The 19,402-nt window shown below is 45.9% G+C and overlaps 1 protein-coding gene across 1 annotated transcript; it reads left to right on the top strand.

Annotated features, from left to right (window-relative positions):
* Window positions 1–205: 205 nt before the first annotated feature.
* On the top strand, window positions 206–18,914 carry LOC115323642. Its single transcript, XM_042294745.1, has 4 exons — window positions 206–561; window positions 3,316–3,475; window positions 5,914–6,092; window positions 18,741–18,914. The coding sequence occupies exons 1-4, from the start codon at window positions 355–357 to the stop codon at window positions 18,912–18,914; spliced, it is 720 nt and encodes a 239-aa protein (XP_042150679.1). The 5' UTR covers window positions 206–354.
* The last annotated feature ends 488 nt before the right edge of the window (window positions 18,915–19,402 follow it).

Below are 19,402 nucleotides of genomic sequence, written 5' to 3'. Positions count from 1 at the left end.
AACATAGTTTCAAAAATGTGATTCTTTTTTTCATTTTTTCTTTCGTTTCAAGGAGCCGTGTCCCCCCTTAAATCAGTGCTTGATTTCTGCTGTTTGAACCACTTGACCATTGTCCACTGCGCTGCCCCGAAGCTCCCTTGTGATGTGCTTTATACGAAAATTACAGCAGCCCATTTTTTTCGTATTAGCTGCGCTGCATTGTCGCACCATGCTTGGCAGGGCTTTACTTTTTATATTTTCGTGGGCAAAGGGCACTGAGCGCTGGCATCTCACAAGGAAATATTTGCTTGTGTTTCAGGTGCCCAGCTGCGGATCATCCACCTGCTAGTGGAACTCCGCCACCAGAACCGTGAGATGCAGCACGAGACTATGCAGCTGAGGCTGGATGTCCAGCAGCTGTCGGACCAAATAGCAGCTCTAGAGGTGCCAACGGGGCAAGCTGCACCGATCCCGACGGCTGCGATTCTTCCACGGGAACTTCCGAGGCTGCCAGCCAGCACCCTGGAGGAGCTGGAAGCAGCGGAGGCAGCCATTCACGACGAGGCTGTAGCCACAGTCTTGGTAATAACAACATCTTGATTCTCTCTATCCCTATCTTGTATTGCTATGCGCTGTTACACACTATCTTTGATTTTTAAATTGTCCACCTACTGTACAATACTGAGGAAGCGCCCACCCCTCTTCTGCTGAAGAAATGGTTAAAGGGCAACTCCGCTCAATTCCGAAAAATTTAGGCTTACATGTGATTCCATTTCACAAAGCACTACTAAACAGCTCTAAGTCTTCGAATATGCGAAATGTGAAATAATATTTGTGTAATCTTAATTTAAACATCAGCTGAAACCGGAACTTTGGTTGCATCAGGCAACATTGGCCGCGGCCGGGTCATCAGAGTCATGGCCACGTCACGTCGAACCACGTGGTCTTGTGCCGTTCGTGGGGGCGAGGAACAGGACACGCGACGTGGACAGGTCGCTTCGGATGGCGTGGATGGTGACGGCCCGGGGGAGAGGGAGAAGACGAAAGAGGAGAAGGGGAGGCAGAGAAACGGACCGATAAGTGCGCCGGGAAGCGCAAACTAGTGCATCCGCGTTACGGTGATCACGTGGACGCCGTCGAGCCAACACCGGGAGGAGAAACTCATGACGTCATCGTTCAATTTCGCTCCGAGAAGTAAAAACAAACAAAACGTGAGAATGACGTAGACATGCCTCTGACGTAGTGGCTTATCGTTGGGTGCTCCAACTCCGTCGTATTGACTGCGCTGACGATTGCGCCTCACGTCGCACGCTAGAGTTGGCAGATTTTGGCGACTTGGCTTATTTGAAAGTTCGCTGGCCAGTTTATTAAATATATAGACGGAATTAGATCGTAATATTTGACATGAGGTCTTCCTATATGATGTTGAAGAGGGCTGCATAGTTTTCTAAATATCAAAAATGAAGCGGAGTTGCCTTTTAAACTTGGTATGGGCGCTTTATCTGTCCAAGCGGTTAAAACCAAGATTGCAGCTACTGAGGAGCAGTGAATGGGGGAAGAAAGCATTTTTTTTTAATGACAAATGATTGGTGGAGAGTACTCTACCATATTTACAGTACTAGTCTACCATATTTACTTGCATACTCAATGCACTTGCATAATTATGCACCCCCAACTTGAGCTTCAAAAACGTTGTTTTTCTCCTGTACGCATTTAACACATCCACAATATACGAAGGAAGCAACAGGATGCCACAGTGGTGCATGCCGCGTGCAGCAACAAAGCCGTCATATAAAAAGAAAGCCGGACAGCAGCCCAGAATTGCCAGGCCCCCTCAAAAATGCAAGTGGAGGATGTGCTGACAAGAAGGAAAGCATGCGCAAATCTCGTTTATTGTGAAGACAGGATGTCACGGGAACTATGGAAGCACACACTTCGACAGCTTCGATCCTGTGCTTGTACTCGCCGAGAGCGACTGAGTGTGTTCCGGATTTCGACATTCAGCCTGGTTTTCGATGATGTGCTTTGCACAACTAACATGTTCCGGATTGGAGATTCTGCAAGGTTTTCATCAGCGCTGCAGTGGCTACAGCCAAAGTTGTATCTACTGTAAAATACCGAGTAAGCCCCCATTTCCTAACAAGTGCCCACTACTAACATTGCAATTTTCCCAAGGGCCGTGGCCCGCGCGCGGGGAATTGTGGGAGAGGCTGTCCCTCGCCTGGCCACTCTGCCTTGAGATCGCATTACCTTGTCGCTTGTCTCCTCTTAATTCTGTTTTTCGATTCCATTACCTATTTTTATCTATTCCAGTGTATTTGTTATTGCTTTTAAGTGTTTCTATTCTATTCTGCGCATGATACTTGTATATATATAGTATTCACGTCTTTATTTTGCCTTTTTCGACGGGAGTGCCGACGAACAACACGCCGCTTCGCACGTCGTCCCCGGGTGAGTTCTACCGTTGCTACCGATTCCCATCGAGTTGTTAGCTGTTCATTTTGGTTAATTTGACCTGCGTGCGTGCGGTCGAGAGGAGCTGTTTGTGAACACCCGCGCACATGTCGTAGGGGTAGGCAGAGCTCTGAATCAACATCTTGGGACACGGCGCGAACAACAGACGCGGGCGATGAAGAAACACTCTGGACAAGCGCTGACTATCAACTGAAATATTTTAATAGGAAAACTCATAAAAACGACCATTCATCTTTTGCAGTTCACCAACCCGTCTGCGTATTACAAGACACTAGCGGCTCTAACGTCGCAATTGTTGATTCAAAGTTCTGCCTACCCCTATGACATGTACGCGGGTTAAATGAACCAAAATGAACAGCTAACAGCGCGATAGGAATCTGTAGCAACGGTAGTACTCACCCGGGTAACGACACGCGAGCAGCGTGTTGTCCGTTGGCACTCCCGTCGAAAAAGGCAACGAAGACACAAATACTGTATATATAACAGAAATATTGCGTGCAGAAGAGAATAGGAACACACGCAATAAAAAATACGCTGGAATAGATAAAAAATAGGTAATGGAATCGAAAAACACAGGATTAAGAGGAGACAAGGCAATGCCATCCCAAGGCACAGTGGCCAGGCGAGGGACAACCTCTCCCCACAATTCCTCGCGCGCGGACCTGGGCGCTTGGGAAAATTGCAAATCGTCTATTTGGAACTTGTGTTTTAAGACACATACTTCGTTTGCTTTCCGAAGCCACCCACATGTGGGTGCTGGCCTGTGGAAAATTCGTGCTGGGATATGGATTTGAAGACATGCAAAGGTGTATGATTAATGTACTAATGTTAGCTTCTTTTGTCATTTTTCATGTTTTGCAGAAGGAGCAGCTCCTCAGAATTGGAGGGAGAACACTGCTGGAAACGACAGCAAACGTCATGAAAGGTTTAATGGGCCACTCTGTCCAAGTCCTATTTTCACTGTACGGGCGGAAGGGGAAGAGGCCATTTAACAGCATGCAGCTGTGCAGAGTTGCAATTGGTAATATATTTCTAAATTTTGATCTGCAAACTTAATTCATCATTTACTGCTAGTGGCAGGCAGTGTGCTTTGCTATAGTCATTACAGCTTAAGTATTCAATGACATAGTGGACTCGAAGCATTATGCACCTGTTTTGAGTGTCTCAATCTTGTGTCAAAAAAATAGTTCGCTATGGCACGGACCCTTTTTTTTTTTCCAGGATAAGGGCTTAGTTCGAAGACTATCTTTTTTATTAAAATGGTCGCTGGCACGTCATGTTTTGTATGTGCTATGTGCCAACCTCTTCTTGGATTCGTTGCAGGCATTATACCAAACACGCGTCCTGGTGACTCGTGCTCGTAGCTCATACCTTGCACTTTGTGTGCTATTTCTCATTATAGTAAAAAGTCTTACTGCTATTTACAACTTGGTCACTAGGCCAGCAATATTAATGTAATGGCACCGCAAATGACCCTATATAAATGTCATGGATGAAGAAAGAATAAACAATTAAAACAGGGACAACACAACCACATCTTTCAACTAGCAACAGACGAGTAAACTTTCAACAGCGAGCAGCCGACTATACCCAGTAGGAGTAGGGGAGAGAAGGAAAGATAAAACACGCGAGTTTTGCAAGTCAGGGTGGTAGCGTTATCTCGGATTTTAAAAATTCAACCTCGGTTTTCGTCAGCAGGAGGGAAGGGTTTGACACGTTGTTTTTTGCTGTGGTCATGGCGAATGATTCTATGATTTCCCTGCCGAATCTGCTGTCATGCCCCCCAAGGATTTTTGTGTCATCAAAGAGGGGATGACAATGCAAACACGAACGGGAATGTATGACTATGGGACGATATGAATCTGGAGAGGCCTTAAAAACTTCGTTGTGATGTTCGCGGAGTCTGTGATTGTGCATCTGCCGGTCTGTCCTATGTATTGATGGCCACAGCTCAAGGGGATGGAGTAAACTTTCTTCTCTTTGCATGGGATGAATTTCTTTTCGTGTTTGACAGTGCATCCAATCGGAATCCGGTTGTTGTTCACTTGGTGACAGAGTTTAAGACGCATGCGGCACGAGAAGACAACATTCGTGTCGAACTTTGAGGCAAGGGATTTTATTCGGTGGGCTGAATTGTGTACGTGAGGAATGACGGCGAATCGGGCTTTCTTTTTTGTGGCTGGTGACTGGCGATCAGGCCCGCGAATCATCCTTTCCATTGTCTTCTCATGCCGCATGCGTCTTAAACAACTGTGTCAACAAGTGAATAACAACCGGATTCCAATTGGCTGCACCGTCAAACACGAAAAGAAATTCATTCCATGCAAAGAGAAGAAAGTTTACTCCATCCCCTTGAGCTGTGGCCATCAATACATAGGACAGACCGGCAGATGCACCAATCACAGACTCCGCGAACATCACAACGAAGTTTCTAAGGCCTCTCCAGATTCTTATCATCCCATAGCCATACATGCCCGTTCGTGTTTGCGTTGTCATCCCCTCTTTGATGACACAAAAATCCTTGGGGGGCATGACAGCAGATTTGGCAGGGAAATCATAGAATCATTCGCCATGACCACAGCAAAAAACAATGTGTCCAACCCTTCCCTCCTGCTGACGAAAACTGAAGTTGAATTTTTAAAATCCGAGATAACCCTACCACCCTGACTTGCAAAACTCGCGTGTTTTATCTTTCCTTCTCTCCCCTACTCCTACTGGGTATAGTCGGCTGCTCGCTGTTGAAAGTTTACTCGTCTGTTGCTAGTTGAAAGATGTGGTTGTGTTGTCCCTGTTTTAATTGTTTATTCTTTCTTCATCCATGACTTAAACCAACACGCTCTTCTACCAAGCATATCAATGTCAGTGAGCTGTTTTGAAGCATAAACAGGACCCATTTCATGACAACTCGTTCTGCATGTGGAAGAATATTGCTTTGAAAACATGATTTAAGTAAGTAAATGACTACAGACAGCAGAGAAGCAAGCAAACTCCAGTCGGGTGGCCTCGAAGTTTATTTGAGCCTGCCACGCAGCGTACCACTCCAGTGGTGATAACCACAGTATTTTCACATTGTCCCACTGATGCCGCCACAATTTTTAGACAACTTGAATCGGGGTCTAGTAGACAATGAAAAGGAGCAGATCTCGTCCTGCATATACCTCCCGGCGACTACTAAGCCTAGCGTGGACTTTGAATAATTCAGTGGCAATGCTACTGCTCCAATCTTGCAGCACTGCAAGAAGTATCCAGAAGAAAAGGGTATACCATCAGGACATACACTCGAGCGGAGAGAACAAAAAATCCCTGCGAGAAGTCACTAGTTTGCTGGGTACATCTGTAATACTGAAAGAGTTGATATTAAGAATTGCGTTGGGGTTGAGTCGCTGAATTCTGAAGCTGTAACTGACGAATTAGAAGTAGTTGTCAATTTTGTCTTGAAAGTTAGGTGTCTGCTTGCAGATGCCATTTGCGAGAAGCAAGCCGTGGATAGGACGACGGCCCTGGCCGTCATCGGCAAGTGGCTGCCCGGGTCTGTGGACCGGGGCGGTGGAAGAAAAAGGAGGTTTGCGGCAATGATTGCCGAACCTTCCGCCCAGCTCTCCGCCGAGCCCTCCGCCCAGCCTCCTGCAGAGCCTGCTGCTGACCCTGCCTAGGTCGCCCTGGTTACGCAATTTTTTTATCTTTTTATTTGATTTAAATAAATTATGAACTCTGAAACGTTTTGAATAATTCATTTGCATGCTTTAATGATTTCTAAAGTGTCCACATACAGTAAATTTGCTGCATTTATTAGATTGGTATTATCAGAAAGAAAACAGCTAGTACTGTTTTCTTTCTGATGCAGTCTAATACACTGGCTATTTTTTGCATCCATTGGCTATGCCATTCTTAGATGCCATTTTTCACCCAGTGCTGCAAGGTTGCAGCACTGGGTGAAAAATGGCATCCAAGAATGGCATAGCCAATGGATGCAAAAAAATAGCCAGTGTATTAGACTGGATGCCAATATAGGAATAGCCAATATTGGAAGAGCCAGTGTGTAAGGCGCTGGATGCCGATGTTGGTTCAGCCAACGGTCAAACATCTTATGCCAATATTGGATAAAATGCGCAAACCACGTTGGTCCAACATGGGCTAGAACGTTGGCAAACCAGTGGTTCAACATTGGCACCAATGTTGGACCGCCATTGGATCGGGTGGCGTTTTCGAAAATGTCAACGTCAGACCAATATTGGAACCATTTTTTGCCAACATTGGGCCAATGGGGGTCCAACGCTGGTGTGCTGCCTGGGGTTCAGTTCTAGAAAGAGGAATCAGTGTCGTTTCCACGGCGATACCTGACAAAAGATATCGCCGTGGGCCACATTGACTTACTCTGGAACTCAGCCGCGATCACTGAACTTTCGGACGAGCCGACTTGAACCCAGCACAAGAGAATGCCGCGTTGAGAATTTGACATTGACCCGAAGCTTCCGGCTACTGAAAGAGCACTGCTGCAGGACGGGACCCTGAGGTTCTGCGTGCGCTGTCGTCGACTGAACGCTGTCACTAAAACGGACGTCTTCCCGCTTCCCATATTGACGATACTTTAGACCGGCTGCACCACTACCGATATTTTTCGTCGATGGACCTGAAGACACCTTCAGATCGAGGATGACGAACGCGAACACGAGAAACCTGCCTTCGTCACGCCCGACGGATTGTACGAGTTCAAAGTAATGCCGTTCGGACTTTGTATAGCACCAACCACCTTCTAGTGTGTCATAGACACCGTACTGGCAGACCTAAAATGGCAGAGCTGCCTCGTCTACGTCGATGATCTTGTAGTATTTTCACGTCATTTCAAATAAACTCCTGAGATGACATCGGGCCATGCATCAAGCCATCAGGACCGCCAGCCTGTCATTCAAATCAACAAAATGTCGGTTCACCTATGGTGAACGAAAGCTCCTTGGCCAAGTCATGAGCCATGAGGGTGTTCGCACTGACCCCAAGAAGCCGCGCTCTGTAGCCATATTTAGACGCCATGTGGCATGAAGTCCATAAAAAGATATCTCGGATTCTGTGCCTACTACAGACGGTTTGTTCGAGTCTCCGTCAAGCTGTCCGCACCACTGACTGACCTTGTTTGTTTTGTATTGCATCGGTGCGATGCGCACTTGGAGTGGGGAGTAATGCCGCGTGCCCAGATAGCCAAGTAAGCAGCGCCCTTGGCTCGCACGCAGACGGCCGTGGTATTGATCATGTCATCGCTTGCCGTTCGTTTTTTCTTTCTCTATGTAAGCATAGGCTCTAGAACGCTGAGGGGCCGCGTAGCTTGTTCATGACCAGCTTGTATGCTACCGGAGCGAACGAGGTAAAATGTCCTGGGCTCCCGCTCAAAAGAAACCCCGCCGCGCAGTACGGAGTCAGTCTCGCCCCAGCATTCGGACCTGCTGTAACGCCGCCATCGACGCCTGCGACGCTAGCATTGTTTATTTTGTTTTGGGCACAAGTTTGCCCCATAAACGCTTAGTTTTCTGATGTCATTGGTCGCCTTAATAATGGTCATTCGTAAGAATATGAAGCTAAAATGTTTTATTGCTTCCAATTTTTTTAATGCGTGTTTCATTTGACTTTTTTATTTCAGTGTTTTTAACACTTCTATAACATCAGACTACGCGGTTTAATCACGGTAGGCAGCTACATCTATACCGCCGAAACAATAACATTTTTAAGAGATCTTTTTTTTTTTCAAGAACCATCGGCGTATGGTTTTGCGTACCTAAAGATGCCCTTAGCCCATTGCCCGAAAACATTTTATCAGAGAGTAAAGTAGTACATTTACAGACTGCCCGATGAAATTTATTATTATTTGTTCTTGGTGCCATGTCGTATGGAAGATGTGTCACTTTTTTATATAATTATGGCCTTTCCTCTGTGATATGTCCTCACCTGCCTGGGCCCTTACGGGACCTTTACTGTTGCAGACAAAATATAGAAATCAGGCATCCCCTAACTCCATGTATGAAACACCCTCGTTGACGAATTTGAACACATCCGCTCTCTAACAGTCTGCCAAGAACTTAACGAAGTAAACAAAGCGCCCTTCGTACATCGTCAGCGAGCTGTCCTCCTTACACGCAGCGCTCTGACCGCTTAAAAAGTGTGTGATGGTAGTGGTAATAATTTGAACGTTGGTCGCATCGACTCAACTTTGTCATGACGACGGGCAGCAACAGAAGCATTGTGGTCGATAAGTTGTCATGGGCGCGTTGCAATCCGTGCATTGCGCGACACTGTTAGCACTAGCAAGCGATAGCTTTTTTCGTTTCATTTTAGACTTCAAAGGTTTTTGTCTAACCTGCAACGTTCGTGCGATGTGCTAAATTGTACCATTAACAGTAGTGGTAAAACTTGGAGACCGGCATTCTCCTTTGAAAGTAAAACACGGAAACAGTGCCGATGTCATCTTTGAGCAAACAATGTTGGTCATTCACTGCGCAACACTGTTAGAGCGAGTACGACATCATTGATGTGTGATTTAGTTATCCACATCATCACCAATCTTGTTAGGAGGGTTGATCAAACTCTTTGCATTCGAAGGGACGAAGATCCCAGGCAGCGCTAGGTGTTTGGCCAATATTGGAAGAGCATTGGCAAAAAAGTCACAATAATGGTCCACTTTAGCCAATCTGCTCCCAATATTGTCTATGTTGGCCTTTGAGTAAGTACACTTTGCTTGCTAACATTGGATGAACACTGGAATAAAATGGTCAACGTTGGCCTGTCTGTGCCGTTGGCATTCCAATATTTTATGGGGACTGGCATAAAATGGACACTGTTGGCTTCTCTGTAGCATTTGCTTGCCAATGTTGGATAAACACGAGCTTATAATGGTTACTGTTTTCCTGTTAGTACTATTGGTTCAACGTCATTTCAAGAACACAGTGGCATATGTCACACAAACACACACATATACAGTGTGTGTTAGTCTGACAATACCATTAGCTTAATAGTGGAAGCATGTTGGAATAGGCTGGTTTAGGCGTGTTCGTTTTTACTCAACAAGCTGAAATTGCTCGAGCGCTTGTCGATTTTATGTTATTTTGTCAAAGGTGCTTTTCTGCAAAGAGAACAAGACAATAAGAAGGTACAGAACTTAATGGCGATGTTTTGCTCCTTCTTTGTGCATATTAAGGAGTCGCCAGCGATATGTGCTCATCAAAACCGCCAACTGGAAAAAAAGAACAATAATGAAAAACGATGTCCGCATTATAGAGTCAACATAATAACTACGTGCTTGTGGACTGCACCTCATGTCAGGTGAATAACTTTTTTGTGATTGACTCGAACAAGACACTATTCTGAAATGTGGTTATACAATGACGGATCTATTACTTTACGGCACTACTGGTGCCACAATAAGAGCCCAGATGCCTCCTACATGGCGCCAAGGCACTGATAGCAGAAGACAATGTTGGTTTTGATTTAGAGTTTAGCCGGATTGTCTAGCCGGATTTTGGTCTTGATTTAGAGTCTAGCACCTTTTTTCCGCATTTGATTTATCATTGTCTCTTTTTAATTTTGACATTAGGCTCCGAGCTGATTTCGGATCTTCGTGTCTGTCAGTCCCTTTTCGTCCTCTTGCGGTAGAGTTATCATGTCTAAGCAATATCTACTGCATTGGTTTCTGGAAAACTGAAAAAAAATACCAGAAGAGACAAACGAAAGAAGTTGAGAGAGAGAAGTGTGTAGGGGAGGGTCGGCGCCGACGAGCTCGGAACGGCTTGGGAAAGGGCGAGAGAGGGCATTGAAAGAACAGTTCCCCTCACGTTTTCCCCCACGCCGTCACTAATCTCTTCAAATCTCTCCTTAGTGAGCGAAGAGGACTCGGCGTCCTTAAGAAAGGAGGACACTGCGCATTCCTAAGCTGACAGTGCCGGGAGAGCTACGCGCCGGCAGGACCAGTGATCACCTGCAGCGCTCTCCGCGCGTGGTTACGGGAGAGATTGTGATCACGTGATTAAAAATAAACCTGCGATTGGTTCACCCAGCTTCTTAGCTTCCTCCACACTCTCAGGTTAGGGGTGACGGAGTCGAGCCCGCGAAACACACGCACGCACGCACACAGAAAGTGGGATCGCGTGCACCATGGCCACACGATAAGGTAGCGGCTGGAAGACGGTGGGGACGGTCTCCAGTAGGGAGCCTTCATGCGCGCTTTGCTAGGGTGATGCCACTCTTTGTAATTCCACTCGCTGGCAAACCAGCAGCCATTTTGATTCTCGGCGATAATCTGTGGGGCTTATAACCCTCCCGGAAACAAGCACCTTATCTCACAAGTACGGAGCAGCGCTGTGGAACGCATGGAGGGAGGATTAGCATTTTCCCCCTCGGATGGGAGGAACGAGGGACACAAAGGCCACTTTCCGGCGCACGGGGAAACAATGAGAGGAACAAAAAGGCGGTGGAATGGGGTGTGGCAAAGGAAAACAGGCAGTTGGCATCACTCTATGCGAAGCGCGCATGAAGGCACCCTAGTCTCCACAATTTTCAACACGCGCATCCGCGAACTGCAAGTGGGCAGATGCGCTTCGCAATTTGTGCATGTATTTTTTTGTTTCTATTTTGTGCCAGAAATAGCTATCTTCTCCAAGGAACAGGGGTGGCAAGATAATCATGCGGATATCAGGACACCGTGGTGTCTGTTTCAAAGTTTTCTGAGTGCGTTTGATTGCTTAGCAGACTGCTTTTATCGGGCGAGGCGCCTCGGCATCTCCCCCATCCACGCTACCCTATACTGGAACCGGCAAAAACGGTGGTTCTAGAGTTCAGATCACCAGCAGCACATTTCGTCTTAGTGCCAAGTGCGATCTTCAACATGCGGATTGCCAAGACCGTGGATATTCTTGCGGCAGCGCCTACACACCGGTGATCTTCTTTAGTTGTGGGCATACATGCGACCACTAGCTTCGACGGGCCGTAGACACGACGGACCGCCTTCTCTTTTATGTGAGTGACAAGGAGAGGTCCCCCTGAGCATTGGGGATAGCTATTCTTGCTTTGCAATGTACGTTTAGTCACTATCCGATGAGTTTGAACCGTGTCGAACTCTGTGCCAGCAATCTCCGACGAGTTCAGCGTGTAATCCACAGCGATCGGCCCGAAAGGCCCTGCGCAGCGCTATTTGTAAGTGCTTTTTATTCTAATCGACCGTGAGAGACGTTCTGATTGGTTATTTCTGTGTTCGAAGTCATTTTTATTACTCTTTTTTTTGTTAAAATATGGCTGTCTTCTTGGCGGTAGATGTGAGCTGTAGTAAAAAGTCCTCCCGGTATGTCCAAAGCCGAATACCACAGAGCGTTAACTAGTCCTTATTTGCCAAGGTTTGGCTTGTTGGGTGCGAGTGGAGTGTCTGTTATGTCACCGGCGCTCTGCGAGTTTAATTGCCAGTAATTGTCTTTACACGACAAGCTATTTTATGTGCGTGATATATTTTAAATTCTTGATTGATTCATGCATCAAGTTCTGTTCAACTGCCATGTTCTTATGTATGACGGGGTATTGGTTGAACTATTAATTTAGTAGTGCGTTTACACTGGTGAGCTGAAGAGGGAGGCCAGCGGTTGGATTTATGAATTGTAAATTTAATTCAGGCAATATGGGTACATTTATAACTACATATTTCCGTGCCGCAAATACCGTCAATCTTAAAAAACTTTTTTTTGTCAAGTCAACGTAGAAATATTGGTGTGAACCTAAATAGAAAAATTGTAATTCGTAAGACTTCTTAAAGTTAGATGAAAGGTAAAGGGACGCCATGATGTTGCAAGAGTAGATCTAAGCATTTTATGAAACAACCTTCGTACTATTTGATTATTTTTTTTAAATCACTATTAATATATTAATCTTGATCGATCGAGGGCTGAGTAAGGAAAAGTCGGAGGAACGAAACAATAGTAACCCCGCTCCAAAAACCCGCAGACTATGGGGTTGTGAAACCGTGTGGGTCCCACAGAAATTGTGTGGGTGTTCGGGTCCCTATGGGTCTCCGCACAGTTTGTTTGGGTGTGTGGGTCCCCACAGAGTTTGTGTGGGTATGGGGACCGCATGGGTCCCCGCACACTCTGTGTGGGTCTAGAGGAGCTGTGTGGGTACTGCAGAGATCCTATAGGAGCTGTGTAGGACCAAAGTCCTGTGGAGCTGTGTGGGTAACCCATAGGGTTTCATAACCCCACTCTCTGTGGGCAATCTGTGTGGGAGCCTGTTGGGGAATGCATGCTTGACACTGTATTTCACTGCAGACCATTGCCAAGAACCGGCGGGTTCTATATTTACTGCTTGGCTCTTCATTTCTCTTGCTTTCGCCGGTCGTTCATTTTTTCTCGTCGTATGGGGTTCACTTTTGCTGTGGTCGACATTACAGCCATATGACATCCACATGATGTTTTCGGCCACGGAGCTTGAACACTAGGCATCCTGAAAAATATACAATGACGAAATATTTAAAGGAGCACAGCTTGTAGAGGTAAGGCGTAAACAAATATTCATTTAAATCACATGCCACATCACTTTCATTAACAGTTTTATTTGGAATAGCCTTTCATAATGACACTCTTGAAAACCGCAATTGTGACATGCTTTGTAAAATCAAGAATTAAAAAGTTAATCAACAAATCTTGGTTACTTAGTCAACATATTGTGACGGTTATCCCCTTAATCTATGTTCGCCGAGCCCTACAAATACACAGTTAAAACGGCATCCACGTAACTCTCGCTCTCTTTGTCTAAACATTATGTTCGAATCAAAATGGCACATTTTCTATGATGTCAAACCCGATTATATCAAGCTATCCCTTGTATCAAACTCTTTGTGAACAGACTAGTAGCTGCAATAAAAATGCATAGCGAAACATGCGGTTACATTGAACGAAAATTGCAGCGTCTCCCGATAGATCGAACTGCCAAGAGCGGCGTTTAGCTCTGCGAGCTGGCTTTTCCCCAATGTTGGCAATTCATTCTGGGAAAGCCAGCTTGCAGAGAAAGCTGGCTTTTTTTTTTCTTTTGGGCAACCGTGTCGACTGTCCGGAAGTGGGGAGAGGATGAGCCGGTGAGACCTCGAAAAACGAAGAAGCGGCCACTGAATAGTTATGTGGAGCGTCCCTTATGACGTACAGACGCTCCCTCAAGAGTAAAACACTTTTCTAAATATGTCGCGTTTGTTTGTTGTCAGATTCATTCAAACTTTCATGTAGAATTGCAAGCTATATCGAACTGGTGGAGTTTTTTGCGAGTTCGATATAAGTGTATGTATAGTTGTATAACTGTATAGCAATTACTAATCATCGCCATTTTAAAGCTTTTTACGTCCAGTTCCTGGTTTTGACAAGTATTGGGCTCATTAAAGATACCGTCACCACGTCACCGTTTTCCACAACCATAATCCATAGAAAAGAGTGCTGGTTATACCTTTAATGTAATTTTTTTTACACTTATGCTTGACTGCGCCGGCCGCGTGTTTGAGACCCAATATATGGTGCCCCTCTCCTATCTAATGTTTGAGCAAGCCAAGATGAAGCCATTAAAAAATAAGTACAACGCTGATGCTGAGTTCAGTTTAGAGAAAATGATTAAGAGTGTTCAAACTTCCTACCAGTCATTAAGAGTACCAATACACATCACATATTATAACCCTGCTTTTGTTTGCCACTGCCTGACAAGTACTTAGAGCTACTGTAATTTTGCACAATACCTACTGGGAGTTCAAATTGTTAAATGGGCACATCGAAGTGACCAGATAAATGGGCATATTGCGCTATGATTTATTACAAGGGCATGCCTTAAAACGGTGGTTTCAGCATTTCAGAGATCTGGACATAAACCTCCTTGAGTCAAAAAGAAGAAAGAAGAAAATTTCGCAGAGCGTGATGACATCAGATATTATTCAGGGCCACTGTGGCATGTATTGGAACTGCAAATTATTGGTATAAAAAGGAAATGCCCTACGCATTGCTTACTTCATATAGCCAAAATAAAGGCCAGTGGCACAAAAAAAAGAAGAAATCTGGTATTGACTATTTCGACGTCCGCCAACCTATCTCCAAAATTATTTTAACATCCCCCGTAAAGGCAGCTGTCGCAGGGATACTAGGGTGGTAGCCATTTTGTTTGGTTTAGTTTCCGACTGAGGTATCGGTGTTGACGGAGTCCCATGTCGGTATGTCGCATGCCCGAAAAGTTTTGGTCCTTCTTGGCACTGGAAACGTCTTGTATAGTGTGTGTGAGCTCGACTGGCACGACACTTGATCCTTTCGGACATGACACGTCTGGTGGCGATGTTCTCAACTCTTGCGCGTCATTTTGGCACGTGTCTCACTTAAAGTTTTAAATTCCCATCCATAACGAGCTGGATATTCCTTCATCTTGGCTGCACATAGCAAAAGTAAGTGCGTATATAAACTACATAACAAATTTAAGGGCAAACGTAAAGTACGAAGACTGAGAGTTTTGAACAATTTTTGTGTTTCTAGGCTGCCACACCGTGCGAGCACATCTTCGAATCGTCGCAAAGTCTCGCTTTGCATCTGGCTCCCGCCCTCTCTTTTAACTGGGTTTCGTGGGTTTGCTGTTTCACCTAGATTTTATATTTGGTTGGTGTATAACATGCATAATGAATATGGGTCGCTTACGAAATCATTATGATGTTCAATAAAGTGTTGTGATGGCGAACATTGCCTCCTTGACATTGATTGGCGCAAACAGACAACCGAGGTTGCAACACACCGATTAAAAAATTACCATATAGCAATCTGCATTGTGGTTGTACGAGATACATGCATTTTCCTACAGCAAGTATCATGCTGCAAATTTTGTGCCACGAGAATCAAATCCAAAACTTTACAGAACACAAGAGCATTCTGTAATGTTTTCCACAACCAAACAAATGTCACGTGATGTCAGATGCCCCAGTTGTATTTTGAGTTTTTTTTTTACATTCCTCATAACTTATAAGGTGATAAATGGTTCACTCGGCAGCACATTTGTGTCCTGAAAACGTGTGTTGAACTGCAACGTCTATTGCAGGGGTGGCCAAACCGCGGCTCGCGAGCCGCATGTGACTCTTTGGTGGTCACCGTGCGGCTCGCGAATCCATCGTAAGGAAGCCCCCCCCCCCCCCCCACCCCTCGCCCCTCTCCGCGTTTCCCCAGGAAAATGGAAAGGATTTCAGAACAAAGAACAACGTGCGGTTTGGCAGCCTTGTGCCCCCATACGTACACTCGAACCGCTTTTCACTTGTATGTTTCCACAGATCCTGTTTCTTTCATTGTTCGGGAGAGTTTGCCGGACCCTAGGGGGAAAGGCATCAAGGAAAGGAACTGTCAAAACATGCATGCACTTCGGCTTTGGGTCGAGAAAATATTCTGTCTCGCGGCCTTTGTCACTCGCCGGTGATACATGTCCCCTTTAGTTAACGGATGTTCCCTCCATATCGTTTCTTGTTGAAGGTCGCGGAAGCCGGGGTTGACCTCATTCGAAGCTTCCACTAGTCAGAAACGTTATGTTCAAGTTCACAAAGCACCAGGAACATCCTCATTGTTATTTTTACCGACTTGCAGTTGTGACCCGCTAGCTGCTTTCTTATGCTTTCGGGGAAGGAGGGGGGGGGGGGGGGGGGTAACCAGGCAGCGGTGTTTGTTTTGCCCTCCCCCGCCCCCCTTTCGGCGGCTCTTAGAAGTTTCATGGTTTCCTTTGCGGCTCTTACGCCGGGTCAGCCTGGCCACCCCTGGTCTATTGCAAGCAAGGTGACATTTTTTCCCCAGCTACTTTCGATTACATTCCAGGTCAAAGCTCTGAAGTCCCAAGTTGGAGGCGTCAAAATAATTAATTAGTGCTACTACTTGTGACGTTTGTTTACTCAGAGTCGTGCGATATACAGTGATGTCTCGTTAATGCACACCCCCATTCCCAAAACAAAGTGTCCATAATGTAAGTTATTCATAATGATGGTACAAAAATGCATCTATCAACCCCGTTTGTCTCCCAAACTGTTGTCACAATAAAGGGGGTCTGTGTTAACACGAGAGGACACATACATCGCTAATTGGGAAACCTGGGATATTCCTCAAATAAAAACACTTTGAACAAGTCAGTTATTCGTTTTCTTACATCTTTATTTGCACACGTGGAAAAAAGTAACGCCACACAACATAGAAAAATATCAGTCCTCTGACCAAGCCTCTTGATCAAAAAGCAGTTGCCAAGACAGTCCATCAAGCGTTGTCGGATGCAACTGACTGCAGATAGAGGAGAAAGCACGCACCCTTGCACAGCGGCCTGCCACCCACATATAGTTGCAGTTTGTAGTGGTAAACAACGCCTGTGATGATGCAGAAGTAACAGTTAATTGTGACGCAAAAAATTAGCGTTCTAGAACACCAGTTCTTTGCGTCATAATTAACTGTGCTAGTCGCAAAAGTCGCGGGTGCTCAATTTTTATACATACCGGTCTTCACTCAAAGTTGGGACAAGCCTCAAGAATTTGGTTTTGCTCACTGAAATGGCTTCTGCAACCACCGCCAAGCCCAGTAAGGCGGTTCCGAAAAAATAAAGTTAGTCTGAGATCTAGGATGACGTTAGCAACGAATCGCTTACATTAAAAACGAATAGGAAAAATGGTACAATGTGCGACCAGCAATACCGCAGACGGCTTATTAACATTAGACTTCATCGTTTTTTTTTTTTTAAGGGCGACTCCGCTCAATTCTAAATACTTCGAAATGATGAGTGATTTCGCATAAACAAGCCCTAGTAAAAACACTACAACATTTTCTTCGCGAAAAGTGTGATATATATATTTTTAAGTCTCATTTTAAACACGAGCAAAAATTGAAACCGAAACTTCGGCTCCGTCTGACAACATTGGCCTCGGGCTGCCAAGAACACGGCTATCACATGGAACAAGATGTCACGTGATCCTCTACACGACAACGGGCGGGATTGGAATTGGGGCGGGCAAGTGCCAGGTGCAAGTGCCGTCTGCACCACAACCTTCACCAAGTTTTGGTGTCTACAGCATTCGACGACGTCTGCCCAACTACGGCATAAGTCTGTGCACGTAGTGGCTCTAGTGTGGACTAAATTGCAAGAGACAATAATCACAAACGGGGAGACGACGACGGCCGTTGTGACGTGGGAGACGGCGGTTACGGCGGGCGGCCGGACGGCTCCCAAGAAGCGCGTTGCGCAGGCGTGTTGCGCCAATCACGCGGACACCGCTTAGCGCCGAGAGGAAATGTTGCTGACGTTACACATTACGCTTCCCCGGAGTAGTGAAAACAGGGGGCAATGATGATGACGTTTAGCTCAGTGTTGGCTACGCCCACGCCGTAGCCTTGACTGCGCTGTTGGTTGCCGCCTCAATTCGCCCGCTCAAGTCAGCCAATTTCGGCAACTTTGCGAGTTGCAAAGTTTGCCGGACCCTTTATGAAACCTGCAGAGAGAACCAGGTCGTAATATTTGACGTGTGGTCTCCCTATGTGATACTGAAGAGGACTGCATTGGTTTTTCAAAAACAAATATGAAGCGGAGTGGCCCTTTAATACGCCGCTAGGGTTTCCAACTATAATAGCATCCAGTGCAAGGACCATATATGTATTCAATTTACACTGTTTAAAAGACGGGGGAATGTTACCGAAAGAGTGAAAGAGGCCGTGTCACAATTTTCGGATTTCGGTCAAATAATTGTGGTAGTTGTTCCCTTTCCTGTCTGGAGCAAAGGAGCTGAAAACCAATTTTGCTTCTGCACGTAAGTTTGTTTAAAAAAGAAAAATTAAAAAAGTGACATAGAACTGAATATAGCGCCGTTTTTTTTTAATAATATAGGCTTTTTAGACATTTACTCATGTTGAAACAACAATATTTATGAAAGATAGCATTAGATATTGAGCACATAGTAGCACACCTTGCCAACTTATTACAATGCACCGAGGTTGGTGTCATGCCATAGCTCCCATGGCCGCCACTTGCAGCTGTAAATAGCAAAATGTTCCTTGTTTTTTTCTTTGCTAATACACAATGGAATCGCAATATTTCACAAGAATAAGGCGGTTAAAAACTGCAAATTCTTTCGAACTTAAATTTGTTGCATTGTCCTTTTAAGCGTTGGGTGCTGAGGCCCCGAGCACTACACTGTACTGCCAAGGTACTTCACCAGCGAGAGAGCAGAAGTACCTGCTGAAGGCGTCCCTCACCGCTTTAGCCCTGTCGCCAGGCGCAATCGAGCTGATGCAACCTAAATCTGAAAGGGCAGTGCCATCATCTACATCAGCTCTCCAGCCACCGCTCAACACGCCACCCAAAAGGGTCTCGTGGTCAGCGTAGTTTTGAGGGCAGTAGCGGCGATGTCCCTGCTCACTCTCATCACACACCCTCAAGTAGTTGTGCAAGTAAACGCATGCCCAGACAACGGCGGCCTCTAGGGTTTCCTCAGAAGCCTGGATTGGTTGTCTGAAAATGCGCCACCTCGCCACCAAGATGCCAAAGGCATTCTCAATGATCCTCCTTGCCCTGGAGAGTCTGTAGTTAAACATTCGAGAGAGTAACTGCAGTTCTCTCCTGGGAAAAGGGCGCATGAGGTTAGGGAGCAGGGGGAACGCCTCATCGCCCACGAATACGAAAGGCAGCCTGGTTTTTGTTTGTGGTAGGAGCCCAGCTGACGGGAGACCAATTTCCCCCGACAGCATAGTCCGCCCCATTTTGGACTCTATGAACACTCCCCCGTCACTAAACCGCCCTGGCTGCCCAACATCTATAAGATTGAACTTGTAAGTGGCATCGCAGCTGGCCATGAGGACAGTGCTGTGGAACCCCTTGTAGTTGAAGGTGTCGGAGCCCGCACCGGATAGGGCCTGGATGGCCACGTTCTTGCCATCCAGGGCTCCGACACAGTTCGGGAAGTTCCACAGCC

The sequence above is a fragment of the Ixodes scapularis genome, unplaced genomic scaffold (genome assembly GCF_016920785.2).
Source record: "Ixodes scapularis isolate PalLabHiFi unplaced genomic scaffold, ASM1692078v2 PGA_scaffold6__148_contigs__length_123643588, whole genome shotgun sequence".
Taxonomy (NCBI): Eukaryota; Metazoa; Arthropoda; class Arachnida; order Ixodida; family Ixodidae; genus Ixodes; species Ixodes scapularis.
This window is presented reverse-complemented; position numbering and strand designations above follow the sequence as displayed.